General features: G+C 37.8%; 1 protein-coding gene across 2 annotated transcripts in view; it reads left to right on the top strand.

Annotated features, from left to right (window-relative positions):
- The window catches only part of LOC134211035 (poly(rC)-binding protein 3), a 413,468-nt gene extending 402,322 nt beyond the window's left edge, over positions 1-11,146 (top strand). For both annotated transcript variants that reach the window (XM_062687577.1, XM_062687578.1), the window contains one exon: positions 10,305-11,146. In XM_062687577.1, coding sequence (XP_062543561.1) covers positions 10,305-10,389 — 85 coding nt within the window. In that variant the 3' untranslated portion in view covers positions 10,390-11,146. The remainder of the gene's footprint in view (positions 1-10,304) is intronic.
- The last annotated feature ends 4,052 nt before the right edge of the window (positions 11,147-15,198 follow it).

Here is a 15,198-nt window from a genome sequence, read left to right as displayed (position 1 = left end):
AGAAATTTTGGATAATTCCTTCGGAAGTTCTCAAGGAATTCCTAGGGAAGTTCCTCCAGAAATTTCTACGGAAGTTTATCCAAAAATTCTTCCAGAAGTTCCTCCAGAAATTCCTTCGGAAGTTCTTCCAGGAATTCCTAAGGAAGTTCCTCCAGGAATTCCTTCGGAATGTTCTTCCAATAATTCCTCCGGAATGTTCTTCCAGGAATTCTTCGGATGTTTCTCCGGGAATTCCTTCGGTGGCTGTAGATCGAGAATCCATCAAAACTACGCAGAAATATGAGCATTGCCGTAAAAACGGTTCCGGGAACATGATGAAATGATGACAGATCAGGATAAGGCAAATATGAGTATCTAACTTCACGGCTTTGCAAGACGATGATTACAGAAACATTTCCAGAATGATAGTGTCCACTGCCACCCTTATAGCAGGTTCCAAGAGCCTTCCCGGAGGGGCTGGTTTTGGCACCATCTGGAACCATGTTTTCCCAAGATGATGAATATAGGATCTTTATAATAGATACATTTTGAGGACTGAAAGACTCTCTGGCCAATTTGTAACAGGTTCCGGGTGTTCTGTGAAAGTGATATTTGTTCAGGCTGTATGGCCAATACCGTACCGTTTTCACGAAATTGGCCATATCTCTGCGTATACCTAACGGATTTTTGATCTACAGCCAGCATTCGCCAGCATATTAGTGCTGGTTTCTGGGGAAATCATAAAACATGATGGCAGTAAACGTAATATAAAATGGCAAGCAGCATAGCATAGTTACGGTGTACCTCGTAAACGTAAGCATAAGCAGTAAACGTAATATAAAATGGCAAGCAGAAGAAAAAATGCATTTTCACATACCCTCGGAAAACCCGGAACATCTCCGGTGGCCAAGATCCAATCTGAGGTTTTGCATAAGGACAGTATACTAGAAGAGTTTATGCGTTCAATGGTCCCGGTTTCATCAAAATCGGATTATTCTACGCAAAGTTATGCAGATTTGAACATCGACAAAAAAATTCCTATCTCAACCTTTTTGTCTAACCCCTGTGAACCCACGAGATGAATAGAGAGTTTCCTTGCAGAAGAATGATTGACCCAATTGATGTGGAGAAGAGCCCGCCCTTTATCTACGAAATGTTAAAATTAGGAAATTAATTGTCAGCAAAAATTGTTCCTCACCAAAAAGTCCAAATCAAAAGTTTTTTTAATATTTCTGAAATTTTCACGAATAGCGGTATTTTACCGGTACTACCGGTATTCACTTTACCAAATGAACCGGTGCCAGCAAAAGTGGTACATAAACCATTTTTGTCAATTTTGAGTTTTTTACACCAACAGCTTATATTTGCAAATATCTAGTAAGAGAATAACGAAAAAGTGATTTTTGGCAACTTAATCAGGAGATATGCACATTTTATTTTCTGGTACATATCACAATGGCCATTTCGTTGCCAGAAAAAGTGGTACATTCCACTTTTCCACCCACTAAAATCAGCCTATTTAAAAGAAAATTCGACAACATGAATGTTTTTGTTCAAGATGTTTTACTGCCGTTTACAATGATTTTAAAAATGTACATGTACCACTTTTACTGTTAACGATTTTCGGTTTCTGTTTCATTTTGTTCCCATTAATAGTGGTACATGTGCCATTTGTTTCAATAAACATAAAATATGTCAAGAAACTTCGTTTATTTTTCACTACTATCTTGGCACATCAGTCATAACAGAGTTCAGTGCGTGATCTCTCATGTTTCGGACAGCAGAACGATCGCGCGGTCGGCCGAATTATTGTGTTCTGCATTGCGCGGCCGGTAATCAAAATAATCAGTTCAGTGCATGATCTCTCTTGTTTCGGACAGCAGAACGATCGAGCGGTCGGCCGAATTATTGTGTTCTGCATTGCGCGGCCGGTAATAAAATAATGAGTTCAGTGCGTGATCTCTCATGTTTCGGACAGCAGAACGATCGCGCGGTCGGACGAATTATTGTGTTCTGCATTGCGCGGCCGGTAATAAAATAATCAGTTCAGTGCGTGATCTCTCTTGTTTCGGACAGCAGAACGATCGCGCGGTCGGCCGAATTATTGTGTTCTGCATTGCGCGGCCGGTAATAAAATAATCAGTTCAGTGCGTGATCTCTCATGTTTCGGACAGCAGAACGATTGCGCGGTCGGACGAATTATTGTGTTCTGCATTGCGCGGCCGGTAATAAAATTAATCAGTTCAGTGCGTGATCTCTCATGTTTCGGACAGCAGAACGATCGCGCGGTCGGACGAATTATTGTGTTCTGCATTGCGCGGCCGGTAATAAAATTAATCAGTTCAGTGCGTGATCTCTCTTGTTTCGGACAGCAGAACGATCGCGCGGTCGGCCGAATTATTGTGTTCTGCATTGCGCGGCCGGTAATAAAAATAATCAGTTCAGTGCATGATCTCTCTTGTTTCGGACAGCAGAACGATCGCGCGGTCGGCCGAATTATTGTGTTCTGCATTGCGCGGCCGGTAATAAAATTAATCAGTTCAGTGCGTGGTCTCTCTTGTTTCGAGGCGGGCTTGGTAGTCATATGGCTACTGATTCATACGCAGGAGGTCGTGAATTTCAATCCCAGGTCCGTTCCATTCTCCTACTTTGTATCTTTCTCTTTATTTCTCATGTTCTAGCAATCGCTAGAACTGGAAATGGACTTCCATACCGTTTCCATTACTATTCCTATACCTTCAATTTGAGTATTCTAACAGTAATCTGCTAGAATTGGAAATGAACTTATAGAGCTCGTTTCCTACATCCAATTAGAAATTCCATCAGTTACCTTCTCCTATCTATCACATTGGCAACTCGTTAACCAAGACGGACCTCTGCCTCTCCAACCTAACCCAGAAATTCCAACAAATTCCGCATGAACTCGTGGCAAGTGCAGAGGTATATTCGGCTTGCAGTGGGCGAGTGATTGCATCATCATTTCCTCCCCCTTCCCTACATTGACTTGCATTCTGACGTGGCAGGCGCCAGTATGACCTAACAAATGAGATCACCAGTACTTGTACATTGAAGATGTGTGCTAGTCCCAAGCAAACATTTGTTGGTTCCCTGTGCAAGAACAGCTGATCTGGTCATAATGGAGTAGCAACTACGAGCAGTCAATCAAGCTCAAGCTCAAGCTCACTATCTTGGCACATCAGTCATAACATGTTGGTACAGTTAAGTTGCAGAAAATTGCAAATGTGAATTTATTTTTCGATGTTTTTGGGAAAATGCGAAAATTTGACTCAATGTAACATGTATCACTTTCGCTGGCACCGGTTCAAATATCGAAATCAGGTATTAGTCAAAAATGGACCACCCTGAATTTGCTAGAAAACAGCAATGAAAGCGCTTTTTCAAAATTACTAAAAAAATAAGCAAACTTCAGAATGATTATAACCAATTTCTGGGTATTCAGTACAAAATATTTTACTGGATGAGATGCTAGATTCAGAGCACAGGAAAATTCAGTGAAAATTTGCTGATTTTCAGCGATATAAAATTAGTGTGTATACACCCAAAAAAACAAATCAGGCAATTGGGTCCTAAAATGAAGAATCGATATTCGATTTTCTTTCAGGTAACGATGAAGGTAATCATTCTAAACGTGTCAGTTTTTCTTTAGACTCAAAAATTGAAAAGAACATTGTTTAATTTGAAATTGAAAAATAGATGAAAAATGCTTCCTCGACATTTTCGGTCTTGTTTGACGTACGGATTCAAACGCACTAGCAAAACACCGCAGGGCACATGACTCAATCTTTGACAGTTAACATATGGGGCTGACGTTTTGGGCTGATGGTTCATTCGTTCTGAAATGTTGCACAGCCCAAAATTTGTCTTAGGCTTTGGTCCGATTCGTGAATCAAAATCGAATTAAACTTAAAAGTGACAGTTCAAAAATTTCCAAATAACCCTGCTCGCAGAGCAATATTACTTTTGGCAGATATTGAATCATTTTTGATAGATGTTTTGTTGGTCTTGCTGGGTAGCACCAGCCATTCTTATGAGCGGGGGATTTCATAATTTCCGAACTGTCACTTTTAAGTTTCATTCGATTTTAATTCACGAATCGGACCAAAGCCTTAAAATGTCTTAAACACAAAAATATTATTTTTACTGATTTAGAATTTTACCAGAATTTTTTTAACACCGGTACAAGTATTCTTGACCGATGCACTATCGTTTGCAATCATAAACGAGGTAGGGCTTTAGGACCCTATTATCGTATAAAATCATGGCATATACAATTCTGTAAGCTTTTTAAACAAAAATTGTATTAAAATCTTCCGAAATTGTATATGCCAAATTATTATATAGTTTCTGTAAGGTTATTATGCAGAATTGCATTAAAATCTGCCATCCGCTGGTTGGGTGTACCAACAGTGACCGTTTGTTTCGGATATGGTTATTCTGTCGGTCTCTTTTTGTCTAACCTATTGATTTCGTGTTCCATCTGTCACATACACTCTGTAGGGAAGAACAGTCTAAAATGCACCCTGTAGTATATATATATGGACCAGGTTGAATGAAAATTCCATTTGTTCAAAAATGATAACAAAGAACTCGAAAATAAATAAAAATAATGAAATAAAGAAAATATAGGTAATAATCAATAAAACTGCTCATCTGCATACGAACCTAAAACTTTTGAGCTAAATTTGGTTCAACTGCATACGATTCTCAAACTGAAAATAAACAAACGGATAATAACATACGACGCCCACATCACTAACGTTACATGTTCTTGAAGTATAAAAGCGCATGCATAACAGTGAATTGGTCACTTTTTCGACGGACGCGGAACAAGGAGCTACCGCTCCGCTCTGATAGAGCGTGGGAGCCGACGTGAGGACCAGCTCCGCTTCGATCCGGGTAAGCGGGTGGCACCGCCCTCGGCAATCGAAGCGTGGGAGCCGACGTGTGGACCAGCTCCGCTTCGATCCGGGTAAGCGGGTGGCACCGCCCTCGGCAATCGAAGCGTGGGAGCCGACGTGAGGACCAGCTCCGCTTCGATCCGGGTAAGCGGGTGGCACCGCCCCGGCAATCGAAGCGTGGGAGCCAACTCGAGGATCAGCTTCGCTTCGAGTAAAATTGAAGCGTAGGTGCCGCGCCGACGTTTCGACGCGAGAAGCGTATAATGGGCAGATTACGACAATGGCGTGGACGGTAGAATCAGAATCTACTTGGTAAGTAAAATATATTCCGACAAGGTGGAATATAAGTTTATTAAGTAGACTCCGATGGAAAAGGCGGAAGTCGAAAATTAAAGACCCCGATGGAAAAGGCGGTGGTCATAGATGAATATGATGCCCCGATGGAAAAGGCGGTGGCTGCATGAATAAAGGACCCCGATAGAAAAGGCGGTGGTCAATAGTTTGTGGGACCCCGATGGAAAAGGCGGTGGTCACAGATGAATATGAGGTCCCGTTGGAAAAGGCGGTGGCCAATAGTTTGGTTAATCCCAATGGAAAATGAGGAAGTCACAGATTATTATGAGGCCCTGAAGGAAAAGAAGGCTGAATGATCAAGGGACACCATTGGAAAAGGCGACGGTTAATAGAATGTGGGACACCGATTGAAAAGACGGTGATCAAAATCGTACTTCGATGAAAAACGAGGCTTCGATATTTGAAACTTAGGTGGCATAGACAGAGATCGCTTCTGAAAATGGACCAGGTCCAATGAATAAGGAAAATACTGGAGGAACACTGACACCACTTTGGAGAGAGGAGGTAGTTCAATGAATAACTCTGAATCGGATGCAAGATTGATGTTGAAGAGCCTGATAAGTTCTATCCATGGCTGCATGACTGAAGTCAACTGTGGGCTGGCTTTTGGAGAAGAAATGCTAAAATTTGATATGCGAAGAATACTATTGATGCAATTTCGGATTCGGATGCAAGATTGATGTTTTGGAGCCTGATAAGTTCTATCCATGACTGCATGACTGAAGTCAACTGTGGGCTAGTTTTTGAAGAAGAAATGCTAAAATTTGATATGCGAAGAAGATTATAAGAAGAAATGCTAGAAATTGATTTGCAAAGAAGATTATTGATGCAATTCATGACTCGGATGCAAGATTGATGTATTAGAGCCTGATAAGTTCTATCTTTGACTGCAAGACCGAAGTCAACTGTGGGCTAGTTTTGGAAAAGAAATGCTAAAATTTGATATGCGAAGATTATTGATGCAATTTATGATTCGGATGCAAGATTGATGTTTTAGAAGCCGATAAGTTCTATCCATGACTGCATGACCGAAGTCAACTGTGGGCTGGTTTTTTGAGAAGAAATGCTAAAATTTGATATGCGAAGAAGACTATTGATGCAATTTCGGATTCGGATGCAAGATTGATGTTCTGGAGCCTGATAAGTTCTTTACATGACTGCATGACTGAAGTCAACTGTGGGCTGGCTTTTGGAGAAGAAATGCTAAAATTTGATATGCGAAGAATACTATTGATGCAATTTCGGATTCGGATGCAAGATTGATGTTTTGGAGCCTGATAAGTTCTATCCATGACTGCATGACTGAAGTCAACTGTGGGCTAGTTTTTGGAGAAGAAATGCTAAAATTTGATATGCGAAGAAGATTATTGATGCAATTTATGATTCGGATGCAAGATTGATGTTTTAGAGGCCGATAAGTTCTATCCATGACTGCATGACCGAAGTCAACTGTGGGCTAGTTTTTGGAGAAGAAATGCTAAAATTTGATATGCGAAGAAGACTATTGATGCAATTTCGGATTCGGATGCAAGATTGATGTTTTGGAGCCTGATAAGTTCTATCCATGACTGCATGACTGTAGTCAACTGTGGGCTGGTTTTTTGAGAAGAAATGCCAAAATTTGGTATGCGAAGAAGATTATTGATGCAATTTATGATTCGGATGCAAGATTGATGTTCTGGAGCCTGATAAGTTCTATCCATGACTGCATGATTGAAGTCAACTGTTTTTGGAGAATAAATGCTGAAATTTGATATGCAAAGAAGAATATTGATGTAATTTTTATTCAGATGCAAGATTGATGTTGTAGAGCTTGCTAAGTACTATCCATGATTGCATTACCGAAGTCAACTGTGAGCTTGTTTTCTGAGAAGAAATGCTAAAATTTGATGCAATTTGGTATTCAGATGCAAGATTGATGTTTTAGAGCCTGATAAGTTATATCCTGGATTGCATGACCGGAGTCAACAATGGGCTGGTTTTCTGAGAAGAAATGCTAAAATTTGATATGCGAAGAAGATTAATGGCTTATTCGGATGTAATTTTGATGTTGTAGACCAAGATAAGTTCTATCCATGACTGCAGGACCGAAGTCAACAGTGGGCTGGTTTTTAGAGAAGAAACACTAAAATTTGATTATTGATACAATTTATGATTCGGATACAAGATTGATGTTGTAGAGCCTGATAAGCTCTATCCATGATTGCATTACCGAAGTCAACTGGGACGGGTTTTCTGAGAAGAAATGCTAAAATTTGATATGCGAAGAAGATTACGGATGCGATTTTGGATTCGGGTGCAAGATTGATATTGAAGAGCCTGATCTAATACCTGATTTGATATGAACACTACCGTTATTTAAAATTACCATGCTTTGGAATTATTTAGAATTGACTTCCATGTTTATGATCTCCTAATAACAGATATGAACTTATTAATAAGAGTACAGCAGAGGAGTATTGTAGTATATATATATGGACCAGGTTGAATGAAAATTCCATTTGTTCAAAAATGATAACAAAGAACTCGAAAATAAATAAAAATAATGAAATAAAGAAAATATAGATAATAATCAATAAAACTGCTCATCTGCATACGAACCTAAAACTTTTGAGCTAAATTTGGTTCAACTGCATACGATTCTCAAACTGAAAATAAACAAACGGATAATAACATACGACGCCCACATCACTAACGTTACATGTTCTTGAAGTATAAAAGCGCATGCATAACAGTGAATTGGTAACTTTTTCGACGGACGCGGAACAAGGAGCTACCGCTCCGCTCTATTTAGTAGAGCGTGGGAGCCGACGTGAGGACCAGCTCCGCTTCGATCCGGGTAAGCGGGTGGCACCGCCCTCGGCAATCGAAGCGTGGGAGCCAACGCAAGGATCAGCTCCGCTTCGATCCGGGTAAGCGGGTGGCACCGCCCCCGGCAATCGAAGCGTGGGAGCCAACTCGAGGATCAGCTTCGCTTCGAGTAAAATTGAAGCGTAGGAGCCGCGCCGACGTTTCGACGCGAGAAGCGTATAATGGGCAGATTACGACACACCCCTTAAGATTTTTCGATGTTTGTACCAACATAAACAAGAGTATCGAACCATTTCAACGTTTAGATGCAACATTTACAAAACTAACTACATTTCACAATGATCTCCTATTCAAAACAACAAGGTTTTCATGATTCTTATTAACGTATTTAAAATAAGTTTCAACAAATGGGCCTGGGGCAAAACGCCCGAATTGTGGTGAAAAATTCCTCAATTGCATGTAAAATAATGGTTAACGCATGGCTGTTTGTTTTGTCTTAATGGATTGAACGACAACCTTACGGGTGCGGTGAATAATTCGCAAATCGTTATACTATATAAGGCGAACATAAAATAATTTTGCTCTTTTCCACTGTTCTCCCCTTCTAATGATTGTCAAAAACTCATATCTCGCAAGCGTACGGATTAGATTACCTATTGCATTGCTTATGCAAAGCAAGTAAATCGCCCCAAACAATTGTACATCGCATAAGAATGCATGATTATTATTATGTCTTTATTAGTGAGATTTTCAGCCCGTGGCTGGTTCGACAGAATGCATGATTACTATCGTTTAGTAATACAAATTTCATCAAAATAGTATTGTGCTACATACAATGCTGATCCTACTAAATGATTATCCTTTGAAAGAAAATTGTTTCATTCTTTCCTTTATTCGTTTGAAAATGCTTGGTTTTCTAAAAAGTGACGAAGATGATAATGATGCTAATAGTCTGCTCAGATAACAAGCTTTATAACTTGATAAAATATTGAACGATAATAAAATGTGTGAAATTTGACAATATCAAGTGATGATAATGTGTATAGTCATAGTCTTTCAAAATAGTGTTACATACCTACATTCTCAATGTTTTAAAAGACACTGTAGATTTTTTTTTCGGATTTTGAAGCAATATGTAATTTAAATTTTTCATCAATTTTTTGCTTATATCCTATAAAAAATAACCGGATTTAGGCTTCTGTTTGATTAGTTCACTTTAAATTTTTGCAAAAAAGATTATTTTCAATACTTTTCAATGGAATTGCCAGATATTTGACTCGATTTTTTTTCATCATGTCCCAGTTTCGTCCACCACCGATTTCGTCAACTCTCGATCTTATGATAGTTTTAATATGATTTAGTTACGCCCCAATTTTGCCACAGTTATTGATCAGATTATAATACTCAGAGATAATACAAAAAAAAACTAATGAGACGATAAATTGAATTATTCCAAGATGTCTGTCAAATCTTTTGGAAGACTATATTACACTCAAAAACGTGTATCATCTATACATTTTTCAGCGCTAAGCCATTAATTGAATGCTTGCAAACAACTGTGATAGGAATATTTATTGGATTCACTCCCCATAAAGTGCTGTGTTGACCTCTTTAATGTACCTTTCTCGATACATAAAGTGGATTTATTTGTTTTTTTTTTTCTTATTATTTGTAATGGATTTATAATGTCATAATAAATTTCACCTTTCCAAATTGCAAACGTATTGTTGCCTTGGTCAAATGCCTTTATGTATATTAGTCTCTCTCGGTAAATACTTCATATTTTGCTTCCATGAAGAAATTTGGTTTTTAAATAGAAAAAAAATCTATTCTCCAAGAACTATGGTCAAGTCAAATTGCAATTATGGAATGATGTAGTTTCTTTTTTTAGATGGTGCGGACATCTACGATTAATGGCAAGAATGGTTCATTATAGTATAAACTCTATATTGGATTTGGATAATTGTTTTGACGTTACAGAAAATATGATTCGAATATTAGGTATTCGAGTGCGCAATAACTGTGGGGGAAGGGTGCACAATAATTCAGTTGTCTTCGAGCTACAGTTTGCACTATCAACACATTTCTAGGAGTGAACCAACCGTCTTTGATAAGGGAACACATTTCAAATAAAAAAATGTCTACATGATAAATTGCAATCACATCCATATTAAGATTGTTTGCTAAACTGTATAATGACATACTTTCCTCTTTCCTATCATCAATCACCTCCAATTTCAGAATTTCCATGGAAACTGCAGGACTGCCGATTCCCGGCTACCATTACATCGCTCCGAATCACATCGTGAAAGCGCCCATTCACTAAGCCGCCGGACGACCCCGACGAACCGCCCCCAAAAATGCCAGTTGTGTTGCTAATAGCCATATAGTAGAACTTAACAATTAGCAAAATCACCCGGACACAGCTTCCGCGATCCTTTCGAGGCATGTATGCATGATGATGATGATGATGATGGTGGCGAAGGCGAAGATGATGGGTCATCTTTTTCCGAGTGACCACACGAGATCTCTTTTAGGACAACAATTTACGTAGCAAGAGCAACAACAGCAGCAGCAAATGACAAAAAAAATGACGTATAGCAAACGGGATGGAGCAGGTTTTCCATCCAAATATTATGTTTCACAACACGGTTCGGTCGGATGCTGTCGCTTCCGAACCGACAACGACCCGTGGACATGAGGAGTGATGGAGCAATTTACGTACTACACACTATTGTTAAGCGGGAAAACAAAGGCCACGTGACGCGTGGTGAGGAAAAATATTGCAACATAATGTTTGTGTTCGACAGGGAGCTTTTTTTTTCGTTGCCTGCGGATTGGTTCCACATACTCTCTGTCTCTATTACGTAATATGTATTTGTGAATGACAATGTGAAGATCGGCAAACAAATAATGCAATGTGTTTTACGTTCATTTGTTCAACTAGTTTTAAACTGCGGACTATACAGGCTTTATCGCTAGATTTTAATGTGTTTGTTAAAAAGTTTTTAACATATTATTTATATGAATATTGTGAACAAAAAATTTACTCTGGAAATAAAACGTTCAATAGAGAAAAAAAAGCATGACAGTAGCTAAATCGAGAAGTGGATAAATAAATCTAACAATCATAAAGAATAGTATACTGCAATTGATATTCCATTAAAAAGCTACACTTGTCCCCACAATTCAGGATCCCAGTGGACAGTTGATTTGATTGTATGCATTTCATAGATAATGGAAAGGTATCTAAATGATTGGCTACTGTTGCTAACTCGTTAGCCCATAATAGTCTTTAATATGTGAGAGATTGAATCATGCATTATAATGGAAACAGTTGAAACATCACAACAATACGCGATAATAGCAGTGATGACTACACATGAACCATCCAGCATCAAAGAAGTTCATATCATTTTGCTGATGGATATGGAAATTGAGATCTCATGGTATTAAGACTCTTGACATCCAGCAGTGAGTGCTGTCAGTTATTTTTTTTTAGTTGACTTTGTTGAAATAAAAAATACAACAACTATAGCTGAGTAACTGGTAAAAAAAGAACAAAGTACTCTGATACGATGATAAAAGTAGTGCAATTAATTCGGAATTATTTTATTCGTCAAAGAGCTTAACAATTCAATTGTAAATTGAACACATGTGCAGACATTCAACAGCAGTCGGTCGATAAATGAAAAACAACAGCGCACGAGTCGCATCAATTATGAGCCACTCTTATCATAAACCCGCTGTGTGCATATCTGGTTTTGGCAATAATTGCTTTTTATCGCCGTCGTCGCAGCGGATATATTAATTTGTGTGTTTGCGTTTTTAGTTTTCTTTTTTTTTCTGTTATTATTATTACTACTACTGTAAGTGCATTTCGGTTACGAGCTTTAAGCGAATAATTTGTTGATCTTGCCACGGTCAGGTGGGGGAGAGCGACAACCCAGGTGTAGATAGTTTCAGTTGCTTTCAGAAAGCAACCGCTCTTGGTGATTATCTCGAATTTACAGCCGTGTGGTTTGTTATTAGTAAGTTTTAGGAAGCGGTGTTGATTTGGTTCGTAATCAAAATTTATCTTAGGATACAGAGGGTTTAGGTTCTGTTCGGTTGCCTGGGTCCTGACGGGGACGAATTTCGGAGTTGTTCAAATTGTCATCTCACAAGTGCAGATAGGATTTTTTGTATCTCGTTCAGGTCAGTGTAGGTGCTTTTGGGTTAAATATCAATGTATACGAATAAATTTGCGTAATGTAAAAATAGGGACTATGCAACCACATTCAAACATATTGATGTAGAACATATCGATTTTAACGGAAATTGCTAAAGTTTATTGAAATGACGATTATTTTTCCATCAGCGTGCGCTATTTTTAACATATTGTTTTGAAAATATGATACATGTTGCAGTTTGGGCTGTAATAAGGAAGATTCCAGAGTATGTCAGACCGATGAACTTCAGAAGAATATGGAGAAAATGTGGATGTGTTCTGAATTGGTTTGCTTGAGTATTATTTGTACTGTTGATATTCATTTAAAACTAATTATTTGTTGTTTGTATCTCTGTTTAATAAATTTAACCAAACATCAGCCAACAAAATATAAAGGCTGCCAAAGGAATCAAAACAAATCTTGGATTATTTTTAACGAAATTCGGCAATTTCAATTATAAAATGTTTTTATGGGCAATCCATGAAAAACATAAAATAAAATCTTGCAAAGAAAGTTGTGGCTGATTTCCAATACGTTCCTTTGATGTTCCTTTGATTCAATGAAAAACATTTCGAACAATTACAGAAGATTCTATATCATCTACTAACTAAGAACAATGCTGTTCAGACTTTTGTCGGGACAAAACACTTTATTGTCCTACGCTTATTTCAGTAATATCAAAGATATAAAACCGAAGAATTTAGAAAAAACAAGTCAGGATTTGGAGAATATTGTTCCGAAGATTTTGAATAAATCCTTCAATAACGAAAAATCTTTTGCAATACTCTCCTTGTCTTAAAAAAATCCAAGATTTTGAGAGTTTTTCTAAATGTTTAGGTAATCGTTCCTATTTCATGATTAGTATTTCCAGGATCGTTGGTATTTGGAGTAGATGAATTATATCCTGTCTATGTCTATTGGAAAATATCAAAATTTGAAAACAAATATGAAATCATACTACTTTGACAAGACAAAAATGTAAATAATCATGGGAAACCCTATCCATGTTTTTTAACAAAATACTTGTAAGAAAACCTCAACTGCTCTAAGACAAAAGAATTGACCTTTCTCGTCAAAGACGGCATCTCGTTTTCTGGTTTCAGTCAATTCTTTGACTTTTTTAAGGTCATCTATCAAAAAGACGCATATTTTTAATCTAAACTTCTATTTGCAAAATCGAAATAACTGGACGTGTGAATCGGCCTGTTGTTGGTTCGAAATCGGGCAAATGTAAAGCCAATCTTGAAAAACAGAACTTTTTCAAATCATTTTTTATAATAAAATTTATAATGAGCTAATGGCGTCAAAAATAGTTACATGGTCTTTAGAAAAGTTGACCTTAAATAAATTAATGAATCCAGGGAAAAGATTAAAAACATAGTTTTCAATTCCCTCTAAGACTGCGAAGCCAAATATTTCCCAAATAAGCTCAATACTACAGTCGAACGAAAAAAAATTTGACGACGAGAAAGGTCAATTGATGACGAATTAAAAAAAAACCGGATAGGCAGGAAATTGTTATAATCTTCATAACAATCTCCTGCCAGAATTTCGAGAGAAATAATTTTATTTTAGGACGATCATGCTCAAGAAAAAATGGAAATTCTAAATAAATTTTAGAGTTTTTTGTTTCGACTTTCTTTACGTTCTTTGGATTATTGATGCGTTTTTTCGGACTTGCGAGTGAATCCATTTCAGAAACTTGAATAAATGCTTGTAAATATCGCATAAATACTTTCACGAATATAGAAAAAAAAAATCTTTTTCAGCTATAAAAACATTTGACAAAGATTTCAAGAAAACCTTGGATTTTTTACGGTATCGGGCCCAACGTCCTGATGCCGGCTTGATACGGTCATTCGAAATCCTTTGAATCTTTCCGTTGCTTAGTTCCATTAATTTGTTGAATCGACTAACCACCCCGAAAGGGCCCTCAAATAGGTTTATGAGCTGCCTCTTAGCTGGGTAGATTCTGGCAACCACGTAACTACATTTGAACAATTGTCGATTCACAAAAACGGCTGGCTTCGAATGATGAACATGATCGATTGGTTGCAACTTGATGAATGTGTTTCGGGTTGCCTTCACGAAATTCGTTCTGGTCGTGTCACTTTTCAAGCGAGCTAATCATGTATATGAAGTAACCTGTTAGTTTGTGGCATAACACTTCTGACAACTCTTGGAAAAACTCGTATCTTGATCTCCAGGAATGGCTTCAGGCCATTCCTAAGTTAGGCCGGAGCGTACGATCTAATTCTTATACAACGCTCGCGCAACTCAGGTAGAATAGTCTCTAGCCTGTCCAGCCTGGTGACCTCTGGTGGAAGACGGCGTTTTTGTCTTTTCTTAGAATGAAACGGTCGGAAATTAATCAACGAATTAGTTCTATTAGATTGTCGCTGTTATTTTTGTGATCAACATGTTTTGTTCAAAGCGTTACTTCAAGTTTTCTTGTTTTTCATAACAGTAACCCAATTTTTGTACTTGAGAACTTTAAAACAAGCAAACCAGAACGGTAACACATAACATTTAGGCATATTTGCCATGGAATACGATCATTCCATGATTTTGAAACGCTGATGATAAGCTGTATGACGTCTACGGGAAATCCACAGGAAAATTTTGAGTTTTCGCGGGGAATTGTTAAGAATGTGGAAGAAATTCTTTGGAGTTCAACGAGAAGTTGTTCAGAATTTCAAAGGAATATTTTTCGGAAGTTCCTCAAGATTTTTTTTAGAATTCGCATTCAGGATTCTTTTTAATTTCTAAGGAATTTTTAGGAATTACGAGAGATTATTTGTGTTGTCCTTTGAAAAAATCTTCGGAAATTCCACGAGAAATTGTTAAAAAAAAGGGAAGAATCATACAGCCCAAAGTAATTCGGAAAATTGAACGTTAGGCCGAAATGGTCGAAAACGGTTTGA

The sequence above is a fragment of the Armigeres subalbatus genome, chromosome 2, assembly GCF_024139115.2.
Source record: "Armigeres subalbatus isolate Guangzhou_Male chromosome 2, GZ_Asu_2, whole genome shotgun sequence".
NCBI lineage: Eukaryota > Metazoa > Arthropoda > Insecta > Diptera > Culicidae > Armigeres > Armigeres subalbatus.
Note: the sequence above shows the minus strand (reverse complement) of the source record. Positions and strands in the feature narration are given on the sequence as shown.